The 24,359-nt window shown below is 34.6% G+C and overlaps 2 protein-coding genes across 8 annotated transcripts; both read right to left on the minus strand.

Annotated features, from left to right (window-relative positions):
• Positions 1–8,351: 8,351 nt before the first annotated feature.
• LOC141717116 (transcription factor MYB36-like) lies at positions 8,352–10,111 on the minus strand. Its single transcript, XM_074519228.1, has 3 exons — positions 9,802–10,111; positions 9,493–9,622; positions 8,352–9,398 (listed from the first exon to the last, which is right to left on the minus strand). Exons 1-3 carry the CDS (start codon positions 9,935–9,937, stop codon positions 8,591–8,593), a joined length of 1,074 nt encoding a protein of 357 aa, XP_074375329.1. The 5' UTR covers positions 9,938–10,111; the 3' UTR covers positions 8,352–8,590.
• A 6,540-nt stretch (positions 10,112–16,651) lies between these two features.
• Positions 16,652–23,417, minus strand: LOC141720884 (endo-1,4-beta-xylanase 1-like). 7 transcript variants are annotated; one of them, XM_074523552.1, is made up of 11 exons: positions 23,358–23,417; positions 22,933–23,022; positions 22,747–22,809; positions 21,853–22,220; positions 21,613–21,769; positions 20,199–20,566; positions 19,966–20,125; positions 19,289–19,638; positions 18,829–19,009; positions 18,210–18,746; positions 16,652–17,878 (listed from the first exon to the last, which is right to left on the minus strand). In XM_074523552.1, the coding sequence occupies exons 2-11, from the start codon at positions 22,984–22,986 to the stop codon at positions 16,757–16,759; spliced, it is 3,360 nt and encodes a 1,119-aa protein (XP_074379653.1). In that variant the 5' UTR covers positions 22,987–23,022; positions 23,358–23,417; the 3' UTR covers positions 16,652–16,756. The 7 variants fall into 7 exon arrangements, with proteins under 7 accessions (XP_074379653.1, XP_074379656.1, XP_074379655.1 ...); XM_074523555.1 differs by having other exon boundaries at positions 22,933–22,980; positions 23,358–23,373; XM_074523554.1 differs by lacking the exon at positions 23,358–23,417 and adding an exon at positions 23,147–23,342 and having other exon boundaries at positions 22,933–22,977.
• Positions 23,418–24,359: the final 942 nt, after the last annotated feature.

Genomic DNA, 24,359 nt, shown 5'->3' on the forward strand with positions numbered 1-24,359 from the left:
CTTATATACTTCATAGAGTACTAATAATATCTCAGAATATCCATATCAGAACCCCTACATAGTGTGGCATGAAAAGTTTTCTCGTTCAGCAAAAACACTATTCATAAGGGTTTCAAAATTTCTCAAAAATTGGGGTTATTACAAAAACACTATTCATAAGGGTTTCAAAATTTCCCAAAAATTGGGGTTATTACAATAACGAAGGCGCCGAGCCTGTAATTTGTCTTCTGGAAAAGTTCCTATACGAATATAGTTGTGTATCGGGGGTCATCCAAGTTTCTTGCGTAACCTCTTTTACGTGGAACACATTTATCTTGGGAATACTCGGGATTTCTTAAATTCCTAATGGAATCTGTCCTAACAATACATTTTCCATTTGCGAACCCATTTTTGCCAAAGCATCAGCATTACTGTTTTCCTCTCTTGGCACACCTTCCAGTTTTATGTTACCAAACTCTTTAAGTAGGCGCTGCACACATCTCATGTATAACTCGGTTCGAGGGCCCCGAGCTTGGAATCCTCCATTAAATTGATTAACTACCAACTCGGAATCACTCTGAGCTATCAAGTTTACAACCCCTATTTCCAGTGCCATTTTCATCCCATTAATCAAAGCTTCATATTTGGCGTCGTTATTTATGACATAGTGCTTGAAATGGATGGAAATCATCAAATAATGCCCTTTCGTAGTAATCAAAATAATCCCGACTTATGCAAGATATGCCTTAAAGGATAAGAAATGCGAACTTCTATCTTATGAGACTGGAAGTACGGCCTCAATTTCCTTGCGACAAGGATAAGGGCATATACCAATTTCTCCATGCTAGTATATCTGGTCTCAACATCTAATAATACTTTACTCATGTAATATACTTGTGACCGGTGGCCTTATTCCTCCCTTATTAGAGTCGCGCTGATAAAATATTCTGACACTAGAAAGTATAAAATCAGTGTCTCCCTATTGTCAATTGGTTCCCACTCACTGACCACTTGTTTTCCCTTTCTATGTCTCACTTCATCTGTTAGACATCACATGTACTTATTAATACTACTTCTCATCTCATTCTATTCGTTACAAGCTTCTATCTACCCTTCGTTTCTCCCAAATCCGACGTACGGATTGAAAGTTATAGCAAAAACCTTCAAACAATGCACATACAGTCATATTATACAACAATCAGATCACTTATAGAATATAGAACGTAAGATATTCAATCCAAATAATTTTTCAAAGAAGATTAGTTGTTAAAATGATTTTCCAGGTATTTAATACGAATTTTTGAATATTTTTCGGAATTAAAACGGGTCTCTAAATTATTTTATAATTAAATAACAGGGTCCGAACACCCGGATCTGACTTTAAAATGAGTTAATAATAATTATCGAGCCTAGGAAATAATTTAAAATAATATTTTAAAGCTCGAAACTATTTTTCAGAATTTTTTAAATCCAAATAAATGATTAAATCTAATTAAATAATCAATTAAAACTAATTAATACTAATTAAATTCTGGTTTTTCTAACATACAAGGATTTCCCAACTATTCTTTAATATTCTGAAAAGCTTCATCACATTCTGGAATCTATATAAAATCTTTTCCATACCCTTAATTACTTTAGGCGACGTTTGGAAACTTACATTTCATTTTAAATGAGGGATTTCAAATGACAGGATTTGAGTTATCATTTCAAATTCTCATGTTTATACTAATATTTGAATATCCTGGATTTCAAATGAAATCCAAATTCAAATTTCCAAATAGCTTATTTGATCAAATCCAGAATTTTAAATGAATTCTAGTTTCCCAAACGGGCCATTAAAGAATTCCTTATATATGTCTGAGGATTTAGAGACAAAACGATTCAAAGCCGTAATCCCCCATGTCAAGCTTTGTACCTGCTACACACAAATGGAAGATTTTATATCTAGCAGGGCTTTGATTTTTGTCGGATTTGCCTCAATTCCTCGATGGTTTACCATGAACCCCAAGAACTTCCCTGATTCCACTCCAAACACGCATTTTTATGGATTCGGTTTCATCCTATATTTTCTCAAAATGTGAAACATTTCATCCAGGTGTGTTACATGATCTTTAGCCTCCTTAGACTTCACCAGCATATCATCTATATACACTTCCATTATTTTTCCTATTTGCCTTTTAAATATTTTATTCACCAGCCTCTGGTATGTGGCTTTGACATTAATAATACCAAACGGCATCCCAATATAGCAATAGAGTCCTCTATCAGTAATGAATGAAGTATGCTCTTGATCAGGCTTATACATGAAATTTTGATTGTAACCGGAGTAAGCATCTATAAAACTTTAAAGAGCATGCCATTCTGTTACATCTATAAATTTATCGATTCTTGGCAAAGGGAAACTGTCTTTTATGCATGCTTAATTTAGATCAGTAAAATCCATGCAAGTTCTCCACTTTCCGTTGGGTTTTTTACCAACACCGGATTTGCCAACCATTATGGGTAAAAGGATTCCCTAATCAACCCAACTTCCAAAAGCTTATCAACTTCTTCTGTCAAGGCCACAACCCTTTCTCCACTTACTGCCCTGCGCTTTTATCGAACTCCTTTGTGGTTGGAGTCGATGTTCAATCGATGGTACATGAATTTTGGATCAATTTCAACCATGTCTGAGTGGCTCCACGCAAAGACATCAAGACTTTCCAAGAGAAATTTTGAGAGTCCTTCTCTCAATCCTGGATTTAGTTGAGAGCCAATCTTCAAAACTTTACTTGGATCCTTCTTATCAATTTGGATTAAAATAGTGTCCTCAACTGGCCCCATTTTTTCCATGGGCAGTAGAATTCGTGGATCCAGGTCAAGTTGATTATAATCTTTCATATTTAGTTTAGAAGGCGCATCCTCTAGAGGAGGAGAATCAACTTCTTATAAGATCATTTTGGATGAAGGCGCGCCATGTGTCAGAGGGGCATCAACTTCTCCTGAAATTTGTGGTGTTAAGGGCGCGCCCTCAGGAGGAGGGGAATCTACCTTGTACACAACTTGTCCCAAACTTTGCAAAACATCAGCTCTCCCTTCAAGCTGTTTCCCATTGAAACTACCTTGGATTATGTCATTGTTTGAGAGCTTTTCTTCTTCTAAGAATTCGATCCTAGGAGAATCTACTAAGAGCAATGTTGTTGGGGTTGGTCCGACGGAGTATTAATCCTCTTGTTCAACATAATAGTGGACACGAATTTCTTCGATTGGTTGCTCGGTCATACCTTCTGGCTCATCGTCGGAGGTATCTCCGACTTCAACGTCCTTCCTTCAAAATCCCCTCATAGCTTGTCGGTAACATTCCTGAGAGTCATATTGAGAACCCTTTATGCTGTTAACCCCGTTTGGGGTAGGAAATTTTATCGTTAGGTGATAAATTGAAGTGATGGCCCTCATTTCTCTGAGAAAAGGTCATCCTGGCAACACATTGTGAGAAGATTCCTGATTAAGGACTTTGAACTCGAGCATCTTCGTTACAGAGAGAGGACTTTCACCTAAGGTGCATGGTAACTAAATCGATCCCAGGACTCAGACACCTTCGCCAGAAAAACCATAAACCCAAGAATCTTCTCCTGACATATCTCGGTCGGGCAAACCTATTTTTTATAAGTGATGTAGTAAAAGATGTTTGTTGAGCTTCCATTACCTACGAAGCTCTAGAGACATTCGTAGTCCCAATTTGGAGGGAAATAACCATAGCATCATTGTGAGGGTGATGTACCCACCTGGAATCCGCTTCTCTAAAGGTGATATCCATAGATTTCTCTGTAATCACCTTCGGTGACCGAGTTTCTAATCTATGAATGACAGTCAAGGGCATGTATCGGGATACCCTTGTGTACCTTGCCAAAGCTTGATTGCTACACTCTATTCCAGGATCTCCTCCGAATATTGCCCAAATGCTCACATCCCTGACAAATTTATTTTCTTCCAGAACTTCGTTGTTGGATCCACGAGGAGTGCGACTCTATTCCTCCTTTATTTTTGTCAGAACCATTTCTATGCCTTCTTACTTCCTTAACCACCCATTCACTAAGGTAACCCTCTTTGATCAAAGCTTCAATATCATCTTTTAACTGACGACATTCATGAGTATTATGTCTAGAGTACTCATGGTATTTACAATCCTTCTTTTTATCCTTGCTCTGCCAAGATGACAGAGCCTTCGGTTTCCTAAAAAATCCCTTATTTTCATTCACCTCAAAGATGTGATCAATCGAGGCTACCAAAGGAGTATATCTACCGGTTTTACTATCATAACTTGGGGGAGGACTCCCCTATTTTCGCATAGTTGCGGCATTTACTCGGTTCGGGCTTCGACTATCCCTTCGATACCTAGGACTTGAGGATTTGTCCCTTTTCCTTGCTTTACCCTTCTGGCTTACCTGAGAGACAGAGCGAACTTCTGCCAAAGATTGTTCCAAGGCTTTAAAAGATTCCGTTTGGGCCAAGACATCAGCCATAATAGCCGGATCCTTCCCCTACAAATGCTTCCAAAATTCTGAACCGACTCTCAACCTAGCTATTAAAAAACTTTTTAGAGCTTCGTTTGAGACGCCACTCACGCTAGTAGATTCGGCGTTGAACCTTTTAAAGTAGGATGTCAAGCTCTCATTCTCCCGTTGTTTGACATTAGCCAAGGTCATTACTGACTGAACATACAGCCGCTTAGAATTTCGTTAAAAAATAAAGATTTAATTTGATCCCAAGAAGTGATTACTCCAGGTCCAAGCTTTTGGAACCACTGTTGAGCACTTTCTTTAAAGGTTGCAGCCAAGAGTCTACATCTGGCCAAGTCTGGAACCTGATAAACATCCATCTCTATATTGAAACGTCCCAGAAACTCGATCGGATCTGAACTTCCATGAAATCGTAAGTCAGTAGTTGTGTTACGATACCCAGCCGGTAACTGTGCTTCCCTTACTGATGTCGAGAATGGCAAAGGTATCTCGGTCATCGTTGTTACCCTTCCTCTTTCCAAATGGATAAGTAGTCCTTTCAGGTCATCCACATTAAAAGTTCCAATCCCGGGGATGGTTTACATGTTAAGTTGTGGATCCTGAGGCTGAGGCTGAGGTGGTGCTTCTTTTGGTTACTGATTAGCATTTTGGACATCTGTTGGCCCCCTTCCTGGCACTACCGGTATCTCTTGATTTTGTCCTTGATTCTTGCCATGAGTCTCTCCTTGCCCTCGGTCACGGCCTTGAGGAATCTCACGGTTATATGCCTAAATATCCCTTTGTCTATTATCTCTCGTGCGACTATCTCTTCTATCATGGTCATTGGCATGGGTATCCCTATAATGGTGATAGTTGGTGCATCGGTTCTCATCTAGATATCCACCGTGGCTTTCACCTCTCCTACACCATTCGGACCTTCTCCAACGATCACTCTCATAGTCCCGGCCATGTCTGTTCATCGATCCATGAGGAGGAGCTCTCTCATGGTCGCGGTGTCGCTCCTGATTTCCAGAAGGATTCAGGGGCACACGCGTTGAACCATGGGGCATCACGTCTCCTCAGTTTGTATCCTTCTGCCATTCCAAAAGCATCATCCTCAGGTCATCATTTCCCAAATAGATCCCTAAAAGATCTTTCAGGGCAGTAAAACCTTGTTGCTCATTAGTTGGCAGACCTTCTGCCTGGCGCCGCTCCTCCAGAGTCCATCCTTAACGTTGTGGTAGAGCTACCACCCGATTATCCACCCGCGATACCTCTCGTTCATCAGTATCTTCATCAACAAGCTTAATGATCGGGGTTGTATCATTGGAGTAATTCAACCGTCGTGGGGTAATTGGCACATGCTCACCTTCGGCTCGGCCATGGCCAACCAGAGCATCTCTTTCAGTCATGTGGGCCTTACCAGGTGCATGGGAAGAATGATTATGACGGCGGCCTATCATTTTCTTATGTCGCTCCACCATGCCCAACCTTGAATCAAATTCGTGCAGGGCATCACCTATATGGTACAGTTGCTCCAACAGATCAGCGTTGCTGATCAGAACCGGTGATTGACCCCCAACGTTTGGATTAGGGCGGTCTACTTGGGTTGGAACATAGGGTTCATGGCGGCCTTAACCATGTCTTGAGCTTTCTTCAGAACTTTCTCCATCATAAGAACTTCCATCATGATATTGAAACATCTTTCCTTCTAGATGCAGATCTTGACTAGCCCCTCCTTCTAGCGTCAATTTATTGATGGAGGAATTTGGTAGCAACAAATTTCGAGGTTTGTAGCCGGAAAAAAGATCAGTAATAGTGATTCTTCATCATAAAGCGTGAACATTATTTGGTGGTTGTGCTTAATGGTGACTGAGATTTCTTAGGGTTAGTGGTGGCTCATTTGCGCTCTCAACATCAAACCACTTTCAATTTGCATGTGTATTCCTATTTATAGATAATCAAGCGATCGAATGTAGTTTTTGGGGAACAAGAAACCTAATGGGTTTAGATATTTCATCCCGAGGCCCAGTAGGAAACCGGATGAAAACCATCTTCTACTAGCTTTAGGAATGTCCGCCGATGAAGCCTAACCACAAAGGTTCAAGGCTTGTATGTGGATTCGAGACTTCACGGATAAGGCATCTCCCCGGCTGAGGATAACCCTCCGCTATCAGCTATTTTTCTAGTCCGCGGACGCAGGTATAGCCATGGTTCACCCCAAATATTGGACGCATTCCTGTCCCAAGCTTTTGGGTGCAAAGTGCAGAATACTCCGAAGTTTCCTAACGAGGACACCCGTTGACTACAGAGACGGAACTCCCAAAGCACACACCAGCATTCACCTTACCTCCCCAATGAGGACACTCATTGACTAGAGGAGGAGGCCTTCCGTCCAGGCATACCTTTGAAGGTCTCTGACAACGGACACCGTCTTCTTGTGGTTGCATTACAGGAAGGAGTTCTTCAATAGAGTACTTGGAGAAAATATGTTAGTAATAATCATCCATCGTCTTTCTATCCTCACGAAGCATCCAAAGAATTCGTCCAAGCCTTATGTTGAAATTTCATTGTGTTCCAGGTTGACTATTAGGGCGCGCCCTAACACTCTCATGTGTTGGCGCCACCCTGTATCGTTAGTCAAAATCTTCTTCTTTTATAACTCGAGGGCGCACCCTAACTTTCCTAGAAGTTAGGGCTTCCTCTATTTTTATGGCATTGTGGGGGCGCCCTATCGTCTTAAGATTATGGCTTCTCATCTGTTCATCATTCTGAGGGTGCGTCTTTACTTTCTTGGGAAAAAGGGATTTTCTTATCTTTCTTTGAACTTGGCCCTCTTGCCCTAATTTCATCTAATTGACCCGTTTTTTACCCGGATAATACGCTTACCAAATTTTGGGCATAACAACATCCCCTCTGCATCTCATCGATTAATATATTTTGTGCTTCTTTTCACAAAATCAATATTTTGAACAAACAAATTCTACTATGCCTATGCCAGGGTGAGGGCCACCCGATTCGACCTATTTTTAAAATATTTTGATCATTTTTTCTATTATGGTGATGAAAATATAATAAAATACTCATAATATATAAAAGAAAAAGAAATTTCTATGGAGCTTTTTTTTTGCGGAGTCATGGAGTTCAAATACGTTCTGCTATATTGGAGGAAATATTAGTTTACGAATCATGTTTTATTAATGAAAATCTTGCAAATATTATATATTTTACAAGTAAAACATGTATATTCAACGATATGTATATGTACGTGCAACTTTACATGCTTTGTATATAATAACATTCTTTCAATTGTATATTCGTAAACGTGTTTTGCATAATTTCCTTAAAAATAATAATAATTATATAAGATAATTCATAAAAAATAATGATATGTATTATTTTATGTAATATTTTAATTACAAAATATATATGGACTCCGGAACTCATTAAAGTTAACTAAAAAAAAAATTCAATTTGACATAGATTAATTATATAGCATAAATAACAGAAACTACATGTCTCATCTCTGAACGTTTCACCAAGAGCCTAGATATAAAGCCCTGGTGCTGAAGTTAAGAAAGTGTTCTCGATTACAGTAAACTATGTAGAAAGTAGAAACCTGTTACCGACTATTGTATTAAATTCATAAAATTCCATAGGTACTAAACAGCAGAGAGTTTAAGCCAAGATGTCTGAGGAATATACTGGCTGCCCCTTCTGTTTGAGGGTTTCAAGATACACTTCAACCTGCACATATCTCACTATCTCAATTCTCAGCTATGTAAATATACGTAAGCTAATTAAAGATACAGATATATAAATTGTATTAGTTAAAGATTCTGTTATTGAACAAAAAAACGTTGCACATATATATGTAGCACACAAGTGAGTCCATTTCTCGTATCTTACAAAATACACGCCCACAAAATCAAGAGGAATTAACCCTAATTATATGGTCTATCGAAAAACTAAACAAACACAATAACATCAATAGAGCAATCATAAATAAGACATAAGAGGAAACTTTTCTAAAAATGAGTTTATTGATTCAGCTAGGGTTTTGCCAACAATCTGCAACCACCTATTGGTGCTAGTCATTAAAATTTACATGACCTCAATGTACAATGCCGTTACTGTCGTTGCGCTTCGGGTCCCATGTACCTCAACCCCTCAAAACCGACTTTTTGCACATTGGTTGTAGGCTGAAGAGCTGATTCACAGCTGGAATCAATAGGAGGTAGGTACGCTAGAGAGTTCATCTCACCCCATTCCATGTTAATTAATTCCCCATTAGTACTACTGAATCTTGTGTCCCCGTACAAAAACTCTAATCCGTTGTGTCTTTGAGGAATATTGTACAACATTTCCTCCATAAATTCACCTGGAAATGTGCTGCCTTCAGCTTGATTATCCATATTGCAGTGGTTATTATGTGGTGATTGAGAAATGTTACCGTTTAAGGCATCCAAGTCATCAGAGCTCTTGACGACGAGAGGTACTGGCTGAAGAGATGAAATAGTACCATCTAAGCAAAATTGAGAGTTGGAAATTAAATCGGGATTTAGGGTACTATGATCAACATGATCATTATCAGAAAATTTGCCACCAAGATTTATAAGTAATTTTCGGAAAGAAGTGTGATCGTTAAATCGCGGCTCTTGGTTTGAGTATGGAATTGGAGGCAACACGGCTAGGTCTGGCCAGTAAGGGTTTTGGCTGACGTTGTTGCAATCGACAGCAAGCATAACTGAAGTTTCTTGATTTCCCATCACTTTCTTCTTCATCATCTCCTGCTGCTGCTTCTGAATCGCGTGATCTCTACGTGCTTGTACTTCCTTTCTCTGCTTACCTAGCAGCTTCTTCTTTAGCCTTGTGTTCCAGTAGTTCTTTATATCATTATCGGTTCTTCCAGGTAATTGTGCTGCAATGATTGACCACCTATTTGTGCAGACATAAATGAGAACTCATACACAATTATTGATTTCTTGTTATGATAAAATTCGATCCATTATAAATATTTATAACTAATTACCTGCTCCCAATACTGATATAGAGGCTGCAAATTATGTTATCTTCTTCTTCTGAGAATTCTCCATGTTTGATATTTGGACGAAGATAGTTTAGCCATCTAAGGCGACAGCTCTTGCCACATCTCTTAAGCCCTAATTCCACAAACATATTTATGTGCTTTTATAACAGTTAAATCTTTACTTTGTTTTTACATTAAGTTGAGAAGAAATAAACTAATAAGATTTAAAGATAAAAATTGAAAACAAAGTGTCGAAGAGTATAAGATCCTGATCATATTCTAAAAGAAAGTGATGCAAATTCCAATATTTACCAATTTTTTGAGGCAAAGCTATCCAGTTACCACCTGTGCCATTTTCTTCGATATAAGATTTAAGAGTGGCGTCTTCTTCGGGTGACCATGGCCCTTTCTTGACGTTTGCTTTATCACAGCAAGGAGCTCTTCCCATCTTTTGGATTAGTGCCTAAGTACGTTTTCCGAGGTTAATGATCAGAAGAGAAACATATGAGTGTGTGTTTTGCGAGAGGAAGAGGAGAGAGGAAGAAAATGAGGACACAGGCTAAGTTTGTTTATTAAAATTTTAAGTAGAAAACAATGGACATGTTCTCTGGAGCAGCCATATATGGAATTTGTTCGAGGGTATGGTTTAATAAAGGATGAGTGAATGTGTAGAATATAATATGATTTGTGACAGAATAGAAGACTAGGGGTTTTCTTCTTGTCTTTTCTCTTAGTCTAGAATCAATAATTAAATATATGAACATTATTTTTGAAATCGAATTCCATTTTATTCAATATATGACATAACTATTGGAATAGTTGACGCATGTTTATTTTGTAAGCATATCCAAGACAATATAAGTTAGATGTTTATAGTAAATAAATTTGAAACAAAAAACAATATAGTCTTTGTTATAAAAATCGGTCGATTTTTCAAAAGTCGCCGATAAATTGCACAAAAATCGGTCAAAAATATTTATCCGATTTCCGATAAATCACCGATAAATTATCCAATTTTTTAATAATCGTCCGATAAATCACAAATTGGTACCTCAACCAAATAAATCCGATTTCCGAAATTTGTAACAGAATATAGGCTCGAATTTTAACAATACTATATTTTCTATTTGATAATTATATATGTATCATTTTCGTCGCATTTACCGAAATAACAATACAATGAAACAGATTGTCGTTAAATATTCACTTGGATATGCAGAATTGATAGTCTCCTCCCCGTTGGTAGCATTTGGTTAGATATGGCTAGATAATTAATGTATATTTTACAAGACTGAAAGTCACGCTGCGATAGTTAAATAGACATCCTACTTTACAATAACTCGTTAATAATTCGTTAAGAGCATCTCCAAGTTATTTGGTAAATTTGTTAGCTAAAATATAATTAGCTAAAATTTTGTTCTTTTAAGGGTTTATATTTCAGTAATGTTAGCTATATTCATTAGTTATATTCAGAATATTATTTTATTTTTAATTTTAAATATACAATTAAATTAAATTTAAGCTAATTATATTCAATACAATTGAAAATAAAACATTTATTTAAATCAAAAATATTTAATGACGATATTTTTATTTTTTTATATTTATGTAAATATTTTAAAGTAAATTTTATAAAATTAAAAATTATTAAAATTATAAGTATAATAAAATTAATATATAGAAACATTACTTACAAATATATAAAAATTATAAGTGAAGTATAGTTTATTATAATATAATATTAGAATTTTGAAAAAAAGTATTAAAGTTACATATATTAAATATAAAATAAGAGTTTTAAAGCATATGTTTTAAATAATATTAATATATGTATGTATAAATGAGTTTAGGTTTAAATTAGGTAAAAAGCTAACGTGAATATTTTAGCTAATGGCGCTAATGGCTACAGGTTCAATAAATATAGAAGACAGGATAGAAGATATGTAAAAATATTGCTAACAGTTATTTGGTTATTTGGAGGGGTACTTTTTTAAGCTAATATGTTTATGATACTGCCACATAAACTTTTTAGCCAAAATGTCCATCCTGTTGGAGATGCTCTAGCATGTAAATTGTAGAAGCCGTAAAAAAGATACTGGTGACCGAATTTGATGCTCGCCTAGCCATATGAAAATTATAGGAAGCTGAGTCAAAATTGATCACCAAATCGTTCGGTTTTCATCAAAAAATTAATAATCCGTTTTACACAAATTTGATGTGTCATCATGTGTAAATTTTATGACACATGTCAGTTCCACATCACCAAAGTCAAACATAAAATCAACCGCTATATTTACAAACCTAACTGGCTTGTCATTTGGTTTTCCGAACGATCGAAAATAATTCCAACTCGGTTAAATTATCAATTATAATTGAAATCCCATAAAAATTTCGTCAATAAATGAAAATCAAATACCACAATAAAAAAGTGAAAAAATATTAACTTCTCATTAATAAGAGAAAACAAAAAACAGTGCATTATTTGATTACTTACATAAAATTATGATAACGGGCTTTCCTCAGTATATTAAAATGAGTATTTTTAATATTGTATACTCTTTTTCTTTGTATATAAGTTAGACAAAAAGTTACACTTACAGGGAAGTTCTAAGAAAACATGTTATCATATACATAACCGATCTTTGGAAGCAATAGGAACTAAAATCGATCAGTTATTATGAATTATTCTTATTTTGAACAGACCATATTTTTATTTCAATCATCTTTATTTGGCGAGATAAGTTGCTGGAGAGTATTTGTGTATAATTTCATAAATGCAAGAAAAAACACATATCCGGGGCTCGAGCGAATAGGATTGGAACTAGCCTACTGATCACGGAGAATCCAGACTTTGATAAATTAAAACTAGGAGTCGGTCTGACTTGATTACAAATGAGCTTGCGTGCCAACAACACGGTCTACTAATTACAAATGTTGGATTATATGCAAAGCTAACTTTGAAATCGTAAACAGTAGCATCCTTGCATAATCAAGTACGCGAAGAAGAGACTGAAAGAGAGAGCAAGACAAGACATTAACTATGTGAGATACATTCATCAAATAATGCAAATACAGTACTGCAGATTTACTGTTAGTGAAGTGGAAAACACAAGTCAACTCCCCACACTTATATATTTAGGCAGAATCCTATGTACAAAATTCTAAGCTGGCCTAAACATAGTAGGACATGACACCCTTTTTACAGTTATACCACCTTGACCTTGCAGGCAATTGAGAATTTTCAAATGGGTTGGTTACCAAATGACCTACAAAAACGAAATTTATTTACCATCTTGGTGCATAAAAATTAAATAAAGAACCATTATGGATGTGAATGTGATTGTGATATTTTCAAGTTTCATTCCGCAAAAAGATGAAAAATTGAAAATGGTAATAGTACCGAAGAAGAATAAGATCTAGAATATGGAACCTTCATAACTTTTCTCTTCTTCTTTTTCTTGCTCTTCAGTTAGAGATTTGATGTCGATAGGACCTTCTATAATTTCAGGTTTATTTGAATAAATTAGTTCATGTCCATTTCAATATTTAACTTAATATTTATAACTGATTTATATCTTAGCAAAAATGACCTTAACTTAAATGTCCTCAATTGCTCAACTGGTTGACACTGAAATTTTAGGTATTATGCTTGTGCGAAAGTAAATGGTAGATATGAGTCCTGTTAGTACTGGATTTTCACCCGTCAGGACATGAAGATTACTAAATATGACGATTACAACATAAAGAGTTTCTGCTGACACAAAAGAAACCGACGGGAACAGTCGACACGACGGGAGCGGGGCAGACGGACGAGAATGGAACAGCAGCTAAACTAAGTCAAATAACAACCCTTAAAAATAGGAGGGAGGTTAAACTACATCTCCTATTTTCCAACAACAAGCAGTAAGGATGTGGTTTAATTGTAGCAACCATGGGAGCTATATGAGGATGGTTAAACAAGATAAAATGGAGAGATAATCATTATCTACATATACACACACTTACACAATTCTACTTGGATTAGAACTCGACTTCATCTCCTATACCCACTCTATCTCTTCAATACCCACACATTATATATAAAAATTCCATACATTATCTACTTATATCCATAATATATATACTTTTACTTACACAAAAACATTACTACTCTCTCTACTACCTATGTATACATAATATCACTTGATAATGATTCATTAGTCAATTTACATTCACATATACTTTATCATCTACACTCATTCACTTCATTACTCACATATCCAATGAATCATATATATTAATAGTTATAATTCATACAGTATCTACAACACACAGTCTTATAATACATAAATAAACTACAACACTTCAAATACTCAACCTCTACATATATACACAATAATACACCATATAGATCATTTTCTCCTCAGCCGACGAGTAGACTACACAGTCGACGAGTACAAATGGCGCACTCGACAAGTCCAGACGCACACTCGACACGTCCAGACTGCATATTCGGAGAAGGAGTTTTCAGCCACATTTTATTATTATCTCATTGATTGTAATCACTTGTAATCATCTTAACATCATTATAGTGGAATCATTTCGGTTGGGTAACGTCCCATCCGCGATTTTTTTCCTTTCACGGGGGTTTTTCGCATCACCATTTGCTTGTGTCGATTACTTTTATCGTTCTTATTCTTACTTTCTTACTTTCTTGATTTAATTACTTAAACACTAAATCGTATTAGACTTAAATTTTAACCCACAAATTTTGGTAAAAACAAGTCCATCCACCAAACTTCCCAGACACATCACTTCATCTTATCTCAATTTTCTCTCACCTTCCCTCTTATCAATCTGCTTACTTTACCCATTTTTTAACCAAACATGTCATTGACTCTTCCTACACAGACCAATATGGATATGATTGTGATACCTTCAAGTTTCATTCCAAAAAAAGATGAAAATGGTAACATTACGATCTATGAATATGGATACTATCTGTATATATAATTTTCAACTTGGCGGATACGTTCATTTATTTTCCCTTTTTTCCTTGTTCAATTCAGTTAAATATTCGATCTAGACTGGACCTTTCTTAATTCAGGTTGTATTGAATAAGTTTTTTTTTTAAATTTGAATTGAAAAAGTTAGTTTATATACATTTCAAAAATCAACTAAATATTTCTAATCGGTTTATATCTAAGCAAAGATGACATTAACGCTTAACTTGAATGTTCGAGTTTGTCATAAATTCGAAGCATAAGTTACATTTTTAAGTTTTTCATCGTAAATGAACTTATTATATCCTATATATAATTAATATAAAGTACTTAAAATGATACGGTGAGATGATTTGGTTGTCATAACGAACACAACTATCATCATCACAGCTTAAGTTGAAGTACTAAGTTCAAAGTAAAACAAAAAACCAATTATATCTTTTAAAAAAAATAGTTTACCTAATAAACTCATGAAATAAAGATATAATTTATTCAATAAAACTCATTCTAATTATTTATAATATATAATTATTTTAAATAAAAACACTAAACAAATATCAAAAAGCTTTAGAAACAAATATCAAAAAGCTTTAGAAACAAACAAACAAATATAAAGTACAAATACATAAATAAAAAAATATACAAATAATTACATCAATTAATTAATATATCAGAAGTTCAAAGTACAACAAAAGCGTAATTATTTTTAAAAAAAAAAGTAGTTTGGCTAATAAACTTCAGAAATAAAGATGTAGTTTGTTTAATAAAATACATTCTAATCATTTATGTTATGAAATTACTTTAAATAAAACCCAAAACAAATATCAAAAAGCTATAGAAATAAGATAACAAATAAAAAAAGCAAATACATAAACAAAAAAACATAAAAAATGTACAATTAAGTTACATCAATTAATTAATACATCATATATTACAACAAACAAACATTCCATTAAAAAAAAACTTAAATGGGCAGGACAGAGTATTTAATGTAAGAAATTTAATTAGAATAATATTTTAGGATAAATGAAATAATTTAAAGATAAATAAATCTATGAGATACAATTATCGACAAAATAATATAATAATATAAATAAAAAATATCATTTTGAAATCATAACATAAACAAATATTATATGTAAATTATGAGATACATTATTAATTTTATTTTATAAAATTAACTGAAGTTAAATTTAATTAGAATAATATTTTAGGATAAATAAAATTATTCAAAGACAAATAAAATTAAAATTAAAATACTTATATTAATAATTTACAAATAGACGGTCGCACGCACAGGTATAAAGCTAGTTTGTTGTAATGCAGTTTAAGTTTCATTACTACGGATTAAATAAATAGTCAAAGATTATATACAAGAGGTAGATATCTAAGATATTCCTATTGATTGAATTCTTGAAGAATCAAATACTTTACTATTACATTTTTTAATTTAACAATGGAAAGTGAAACAAACAAAATGAATAATACAAAAAACTTCAGGAATTTGATACGATTTTAATTTAAACAACGTAAACATTACTTTTGGAGAAAGCGTGACCTTTATTGGCGTCACATATTTTGACCTCTATGTCTCAAACTTAAAAAAATATATACAATGTCTAGGTTATATGTACAAAGCTTTAAACTTTTCGCTCAAAATAATGGGAAAATATAAATATTTTATGTAATTTGGGGTCCGTCTCGCTTTCGTCAGGTTTGAACATTGAGCAACACAAATGTCAAAAGAAAAAACAGCAACACATGTAGTATACGAAAACTAAATTGATTGGTGGAAATTCAAAGGTGAATGTAAAGAAAAAAATATAGAATTATACTTTACACGTATTTTAGAAGTCAGCCCAGAATTTCATCTCTTAGGTTCAATTTTACATCGTTTTGATAATGTAGCTCATATACTTTTACAATGTGATTTACTAAAATATAAATGGTTATTATGTTCTAGATTTTCTCCTAGTTCCTGGTAAAACTTCACTCGAGCGATTTGGCTAGTTGGCTACATTATATGTATAAATGCTGATAAAACATCTGACATTTCTGTCATCATAATAAATAAAGTGCAGCAAACGAAACTACAAACAGAATCTATTACTAAAGCAGCAAAGCAACTATTTTGCTGCACAAGCCATTTGCAATATGAAAACAGCAAAGACAATGCAGATTACGTGGCCCGTAAACCACACGGGTAAAAGTTAATACAATGTGATCCGTGTATCAGCATATTATGGAGAAAGATTTCTTCACGAGAATTAGTAAACATGGATAAACTACAACTCGATAGATAGAACCAAAGGCGACTCACCTTTCTCTACAACAAATGTCTTGAGATTCTTCTTCTCGGAGTGATTAAAAAGTATTTCCAATTCATATGTCCCAGGAAAGCCTCTGAATCCAAATTGCCCTTGCTCATCAATATGTCCCTGTGCATTAGACATCCACTCTTGCTTAAGTGCAGCATATCTTTTGCCAGCTTCATTAATTTCCCCTTCCGCATTCACAAGATGGGAATTGTCTCTGCACATAAACAATTCCCAGAATCCCCATAACATTATCCCATCCACTGCTGGATGAGCAAAAGCCTCCCGAAGCATAACTTCCAAATCATCAGCTCGAACATGCTCGTTGGAAGAAGAAACATCAAGTTCTGTGAACCAGATTGGAAGGCCAAGAATAGCCAATTTATCGAGAGCAGAACAAACTATAGAACCAACTGGATTATCGATATGTCCCTGAATACCGATTCCTCCCACAGGAGCTCCTTGTTCCTGCAAATCAAGAATTTGCTGAATGTATTTTTCTGGAGATGACTTGCCGTCACATCCATCTTCTATATGATAGTCGTTTACAAATAAAATAGTAGATGGATCCAGTTGGTTAGCAATCTTAAACATGTTCGTTCGGATATCTTTTCCTAACCGATCTTGAAAGAATGATCCATGCAGCATCTCGTTGTTTACATCGTAGTGCCTAAACTTTCCCTTGTAACGGGTAAGAAGGCTTGTTAGACGATTTTGAACAGCTGCCATCAAATTATTCTCATTCAAAGCCTGTACCCATGACTGAACTGTGTCCTCCACTTCCCAGAATATACAGTGACCCCTAGTTTTAATATTATGGCTGTTGCAAAAGTTCAACAGGTCATCAGCATCTTTATAATTTAGTTTTCCTTGCTCCGACTCTGTCCAGTACCATTTCAGCTCGTTTCCAAACACAGCCCAATTAAAATGTTTCTTGAAAAATTTAACAAAATCTTCGTTGTCTATATTACTTCTGCTCACACATGACCCGAATGGGAAACTATTCTGTATTTGTCGGACTTCTACGGAGATTCCCTGCATACTACGTGAATCTGATCTGGAAAATTTCAAGATGACATCACGCTTACGTATCTGCAAATCAGAAATTAAATAATTATTTGAAAATTTGGCAAAGCAATATAAACGCCTAGGTATACAAGTACATACTCTGAAATAAATTAGGCAAGTACTGTATATATTCTGCAATAGCATGGTGGTCAGGGGGGAACTATTTAAATTTACCAAAAGTGATACTAGACAATGTTGACAATATTAAGGAATGGAATGGGCACATAATAACCAACAGGTTTAGCCAAGTTAAATTACCGTGGACACCTAACCCTTAGTATATTGTTTTTAAAACATTGACTTGATAACTTTACTTGCAAGGTATTAAAACATGAATATAAATTTTAGTTATAACCTTATCAGTCTGCTCCTTTAGGTATCTGAACCTTGCATGCCGATTAACAGGAAAAATATGCATTCCAGCAACCATCAAGTCAATGCCTGCTGCAGGACCTTGAACATAAACCATCACCTTGTCTGGTTGTGTCTCAATTCGGAAAGACCCGCCAACTTCATGCCATTTTTCATCATTAATTTCAACTTGGCCCCCGTTTACCCATTGGCTGTCAACACCAACTGCAACATTTACATTCTGAGGACCAGCTGCATTTGAACCAATTTTCACCCAAGCAGAAACTTGATATGTACGATAGAGTTCTATTTTATCTGTGATTATCTGAGCAGGACCCATCCAAGTCTGAGTGCGATTTGTTACAATAATGCAGCGACCACTTAACGGCTCACGAGGCCCTAACGTAGCTCTTGCCATTGGGGGGAATATATAGGGAGAACCAATTCCAGTGCTCAAAGTGCAATTACCAAGGGGAAACCATCCATTTGTTCCATTACAAAGGTTGCTGTTTTTCATTATATTTGCTCCAAAATCTACTTTCTGAAACATAAGCAACAAAGATCTCAAGTTAGTTAACCATAGAATAAAAAATTACTACATCTAAATGACTTGGCCAGCTAACCTCAACAACTTTTGCAGCACGCAATGGAGGACGACTTTCTGCATGCTGTACAGTAAAACTGTTGAGGAGGATATCAGTACCTGGAGGTGGACCTTCCATATAAATTACTACCTTAGAAGGAAAACCATTTAAAAGGAATTTTCCACGCAATAGTGCCCAATCTTTATCTGTTGCCTGAGTTCTACAAGAGGAATAGAGCAGAAATAATTTCCAAGTCGGAAACACGAGCATGCAGATAGTATAAAATTAACACTTCATAGTAAGTACATTACATATAATTTCTCCATCATGCTGGTTCAAAAAAACAGAATATTATATATGTGTGTGTGTGTGTGTGTGTGGAGTTGAGGAACCTACAGAAATTTTGTACATTTTGCATTTGTGCACGTCATATAAAAAGCCCCACAGATCATGTATAACATTTTATCATATTTATCACACACAAGGCAGAGGAACTAACTTGGCAATTCCTATGTATTCTTCACGGTGATCTGATGTTTGAACGCACAATGTAGCCCGAACATCTGCATCGCTAACATTGTTACCAAATATTCTAACTGTAGCAGACATCTCATATGCAAGCTTTCGGCGCACTCTTGCAGTTATGTCCTGCTCAATGCCATGCCAACTTGCTGTGCGTTCTCTTGCAGATGCAAAGAACTTTCCAGAAAGTGGAAGAATTTTTCCATCCAACATGGAATCATGTAAATCAATTTTGCAGCCTCTTCCCGACCAATTCTTACTGCCCTCCTCAAATTCAGGATTCAAGGTGATTTCCTTTCCACCAGAGACATATTCTATGCTTCCAGTCTGTCATATTGGAAAGAAATTTTAAGACAAATATACTGGCAAGAAAAAGAGACTGGGAAGAAAAGTATTGTGCATTGACGATTTCTAACTTCTAAACCAATAATTTATTATTATACCAAAAAAACGAACTTATGAAATTCTTGTGCTCTTAAATTTATAATGTCTAACACATTTACAAACTAGAAATGATATTATACAAGTATATTTAGTAACAAAGTTAACCAAATTTTGACCTCATGTTTTATATATTCACCACAATTAACAATTCATATATATACTAGAATTATACTGTTGAAGTAAAAAAGAAATATTATAGACACAACTTACCCTAAACTTGCTGCATGTAGTACTAAACACTTCAACTGATTTTATAAGTAGATCTACTCCAGCAGAGGGTCCTTCAAAATATAATACAACTCGATCAGGCATATCTGACAATGAAAAGGTGCCTTCTAGCTTCTCCCACTTTTCTTTGAAAACAGAAGTTCTGCATGTAGGAACTCTTACAACTGTATTCTTATAACCGGGATCAACCACAAAAAGAAATAAAACTCCAGTACCTGGCGACAAACAAATAGCTAGTTGTTGCATCTTGGTACACTAGTCTAAGTGTAGCAAAAACATCAGCAAAGTCGTGAAGACTCCCTGATACACCAACAATAGCAGAAACTGTATAAGCAGAACCTGGGGAAACTCTTGAAGTAATATCTTGCTCCAGGCCTTGCCAACATTCCTTGCGATTTGTAATTACAGCATAATAATTGCCTGACCTATCTGGAGTCTCCCTGGAGCAATCCAAAGTGGCTGAAGCCACATACCCTTCACAGCAATTCGGATGCCAACAATCCAAGCCTCCAGAGAAGTCATGGTTTTGTATGATATTGGCAGCGAGGTTATTCGTTGAAGTTTCAAAACCCTCTTCTGATCTCTGTTAGCGGAAAAAAATGCTAAATACGTACATTTATGCCACTTAAATTGTAAAAAAATTATCTTTATCTCAAATTAAAAGAAAACAAAAGTAAAGACATGATCATATATGATTAAATATATCTACTTTGTTTTATGAAGAAATTATAAAATGCAGTGCATGCTTATAAGTTGCCAAATATGCTTCTAAAATTTACTTCTTTAAAGTCTAGAGCACAAAGCAAAAATAATAAATTGTATCTGTGAAAATTAAAAGTAAAACTTATGTATATCAGCAGTTATTGACTTATTCCCAGAGAGCTCTGGCGGATAGCAGAGATGCTCAAACTTTTTTGAGACAATATCAAATTTTATCAAACCTCAGAATTGAAGGCACCGATGGCATTGCTCGCAGATGGGTTTTCTTATTTTCTTATAATTCTTATCACAAACAACAAGGTGAAGTTTAAATAATACTTATGTCAAGAAATTAGAGGATGTAGCATAGTAAGATGTGTGTGTATTTAGCAAAAAAACAAAAAAAAATTGTGTCTGTGTGTATGTAAGTTTAAACAAGAACCGCAAAATTTAGGAAATTGAACATGTTCAATCTTTCAAATGTATAAGAGTACCACTAAAAAAGTGTAATCAAAGTTTAAAGCTATGCTCTCTTTGGGGGAGGAACGGGGAAGAAGTGAAGCCTTATAGGGAAATATGACATTAATGAGTCAAAGTCAGTAACTATACTGGATTAACCTAATTTGGGATGCTGAATTCTTATCGAGAGTTATAACATTGAGGAATGCATTTAACAGGTCCAATCTAATAATAAAAAAGGGGCTCTCATTTAAGATTTCCGCTGCGTTCTCATTTAAGGTTTTTTTTTCACGGTTTACTGATCTGGAGTCTAGCCCGGTAGACCTATATAACTAGAAATAATCCATATGCTTCATGAAATTCTTTAGGTCCTAATTTCACAGTATTTAGTTAACACAACAAAGATAATAATCAGATACTATAATCTGTGAGTTCAAGTAGAAGAGAAAATGAGATGCACATCCAGCTTACTCTGAACTCACTAGACGGATCGGATACTGTAACTGATTTTATGAGTAGGTCGACTCCAGGAGAGGGTCCTTCAAAATACAACACAACCTGATCAGGCATATCTGACAACAGAAATGTTCCTTCCAACTTCTCCCACCTTCCTTTGGAAACAGATGTTCTGCATAGAGCAACTCTTACAAGTATAAGTGTGTTCTTACTTCTTATACAATAAATGGACCAGCCAAAAAAAAACTCCATTACCTTGCAATGAACAAATAGCTAGTTGCTGCATTACGATATTCTAATCTAAGTGTAGCTGAAACATCAGCAATTCCCTGAAGAGGGCCCGATACACCAACAGTAGCAGATACTGTATAAGTGGGACCTGGGTAAACTCTTGTTGTGATGTCTTGCTCAAGGCCTTGCCAACATTCCTTGCGATTTGTAATTACAGCGTGATAATTGTCTGGCCGAGCTGATACATTCTGAGGATAGCCTGAAGTAGCTGAAGCCACATAACCTTCACAGCAATTCGGATGCCATGAATCCAACCCTCTAGAGAAATCATGATTAAGTATCACATTAGCAGCAAGATTGTCCCTCGTCTTGTTAGAACCCTCTTCAATCCCCTAATAAATGAAACAGAATCTTAAACACATAAACGTCTTCCCCTTTAAGTTGTAGGAGAAGTATTTTTATGGAACTGTGAATCATTCTCCTCATAAACAATACAAATAAAATATAAAAGAGCCTTACATCTGTATCTATTATTTAAAAATAATTATTCAACGCAGCATATGCAAATAGTCTCCACTTGATCCTGAAGTTCCCGAGGATATATATTTTTTAAGGGGCCTTAGCCTTGATAGTAAACATAAAAATTCTGAAACACATTATAATCAAAAACTGAGTTTGTAAGAAATGTTTGTATAAAAATCAATCAAGGTACTTCCTATTAATAACTTCAACAATATGTCTTCAAAATAACTTGCTAATTCTTATTTTATTCGTTTAGGCTTATACATTCATATATCTCAAATTACAGCAAGCTTTAGAATGACATCAATTCGACACCTTTACAAACCCGAACACCTCCGAAAATCGCCACCCCTAGAGAAAGCATAAAAGATTACACAAAGCCAAATGCAATCATACCTCAGACTGCAACACATGATTGGCATTGCTAGTTGACGTATATTCCATATTTTCTTTTTCTTCCTGTTACAAAACACATGATGAAGCTTTAATCAATACAAATCACCACATAACTTCAGAACATGTAACCATATATCCAAAGAACTCAAATTACTTATTTTAGTCTAAAAAACTAGAAACTCATACCTCTAAATGTGTTCTTGACCGGGTCTTAAAGATTTTCTTGAATGCCTTCTTCATAATAAAACAACAACAATCAAAAGACAGAATCAATTTCTGGGCAATTAAAATAGTACTTGGTTAGTACAAAATCAAAGAAAAAACAAGATTTTTAGTAAAAAGTTCGTATCTTTAAGGATTAAATCAATCACAACAGAGTCTCAAATGAATATTTATTTACCAGTGTGAACAATCTAGATTCTTGGATAATCAAACACTGAGAAAATCACTTGTAAGCCCTAATTTCAACTAAATCAATGGCAATGCATCAAAAATAAAATATTTAATCACGAAAATTCACAGGTGAACTTTAAAATTTAAAGAATTTAATTTGAATAGATACAAAATAATTATAGAAGGAACAAAGTAACTGAAAAATTAATGACATTGACCTTACTGAATTTGCTGGCAAGGTTTTACCAAACTTTTTTAATTAAAACTTAAGCCAGATTTAGAATTGTTTGATTGCCACCTTTTCGTATCCTCCAAGAGCAAATGTACCCACCAATTCATCAATTGAATTAATGACAGTTATTATTATTTAAATCAAAAAAATTCATCATTTTTGTACACTCATAAAATTTCATTAATTCATCAATTACTGTTTATCAAGTAAATAATACACAATATTAATTATCTTACGTAATAATATAGATTAAATAGCATATATTTAACTTCGGTTCTATTATTTAATTGTACGAAAAATAGTATTATTTTTTAAACTATAAATATAACCAATTTTCTTAACTATAAATATAAAAAATCATAAAATATGTAATAAAATATGAGTGAAAAATTGATGTTACAAATAAAATACTTATTTTTGTTATTTATAAGAAAAAAAAATGTATGGTAAAATTTGAAATTATAGTTATTAAAAATGTTGGTCTTTTGGCAACAAAAATAGGAGAATAGTAGTAGATATTATTCCAATTAGTTGCCCCACCATTTGATGGTCATTAACTACTTTATTGAAAATCAATAGCGTGCTTAATGAATTGATGGTCCATCAAAATTTGATGGAATTGAAAAAGGCATGTTGCATTCTCTTTTTTCAGCAGCAATTAAGCTGATGAATCAACTTAAATTTGCAACCGGTGCATATGCTCTAAACAGAAGGAATACCCAAAATACGGTTTACAGACGAACCGCTCGCATCATCGTAATTGAGCCATATTTTGCGGATAATTACAAAACGGAGTTGGTTGCGGATAAAAAATTTAATAATCGCTTATTTACAGTTTGGATGCGGTTTTAAATTTGTAAAAATCGTAAAATCGCAACAGATCGCAAAATATATTTATAATAAAATATATATTATATATTTATTTTAAATATAATAGAATTACCAACGACCAACAACCAAATTTTTAATATTTCGTCTTTAATATAAT

Source organism: Apium graveolens, chromosome 4, assembly GCF_009905375.1.
Source record: "Apium graveolens cultivar Ventura chromosome 4, ASM990537v1, whole genome shotgun sequence".
Lineage (NCBI taxonomy): Eukaryota > Viridiplantae > Streptophyta > Magnoliopsida > Apiales > Apiaceae > Apium > Apium graveolens.

Coding starts and splice junctions, on each gene's coding strand:
- LOC141717116 (XM_074519228.1), bottom strand. CDS start 9,937: ATGGGAAGAGCTCCTTGCTGTGATAAAGCAAACGTCAAGAAAGGGCCA. Junction 9,623..9,801: donor AGCTTTGCCTCAAAAAATTG/GTAAATATTGGA, acceptor TTGTGGAATTAG/GGCTTAAGAGATGTGGCAAG. Junction 9,399..9,492: donor TATATCAGTATTGGGAGCAG/GTAATTAGTTAT, acceptor CTGCACAAATAG/GTGGTCAATCATTGCAGCAC.
- LOC141720884 (XM_074523552.1), bottom strand. CDS start 22,986: ATGAAGAAGGCATTCAAGAAAATCTTTAAGACCCGGTCAAGAACACAT. Junction 18,747..18,828: donor GTGCTGCAAAAGTTGTTGAG/GTTAGCTGGCCA, acceptor CTTATGTTTCAG/AAAGTAGATTTTGGAGCAAA. Junction 17,879..18,209: donor TAAAGGAGCAGACTGATAAG/GTTATAACTAAA, acceptor TCTGATTTGCAG/ATACGTAAGCGTGATGTCAT.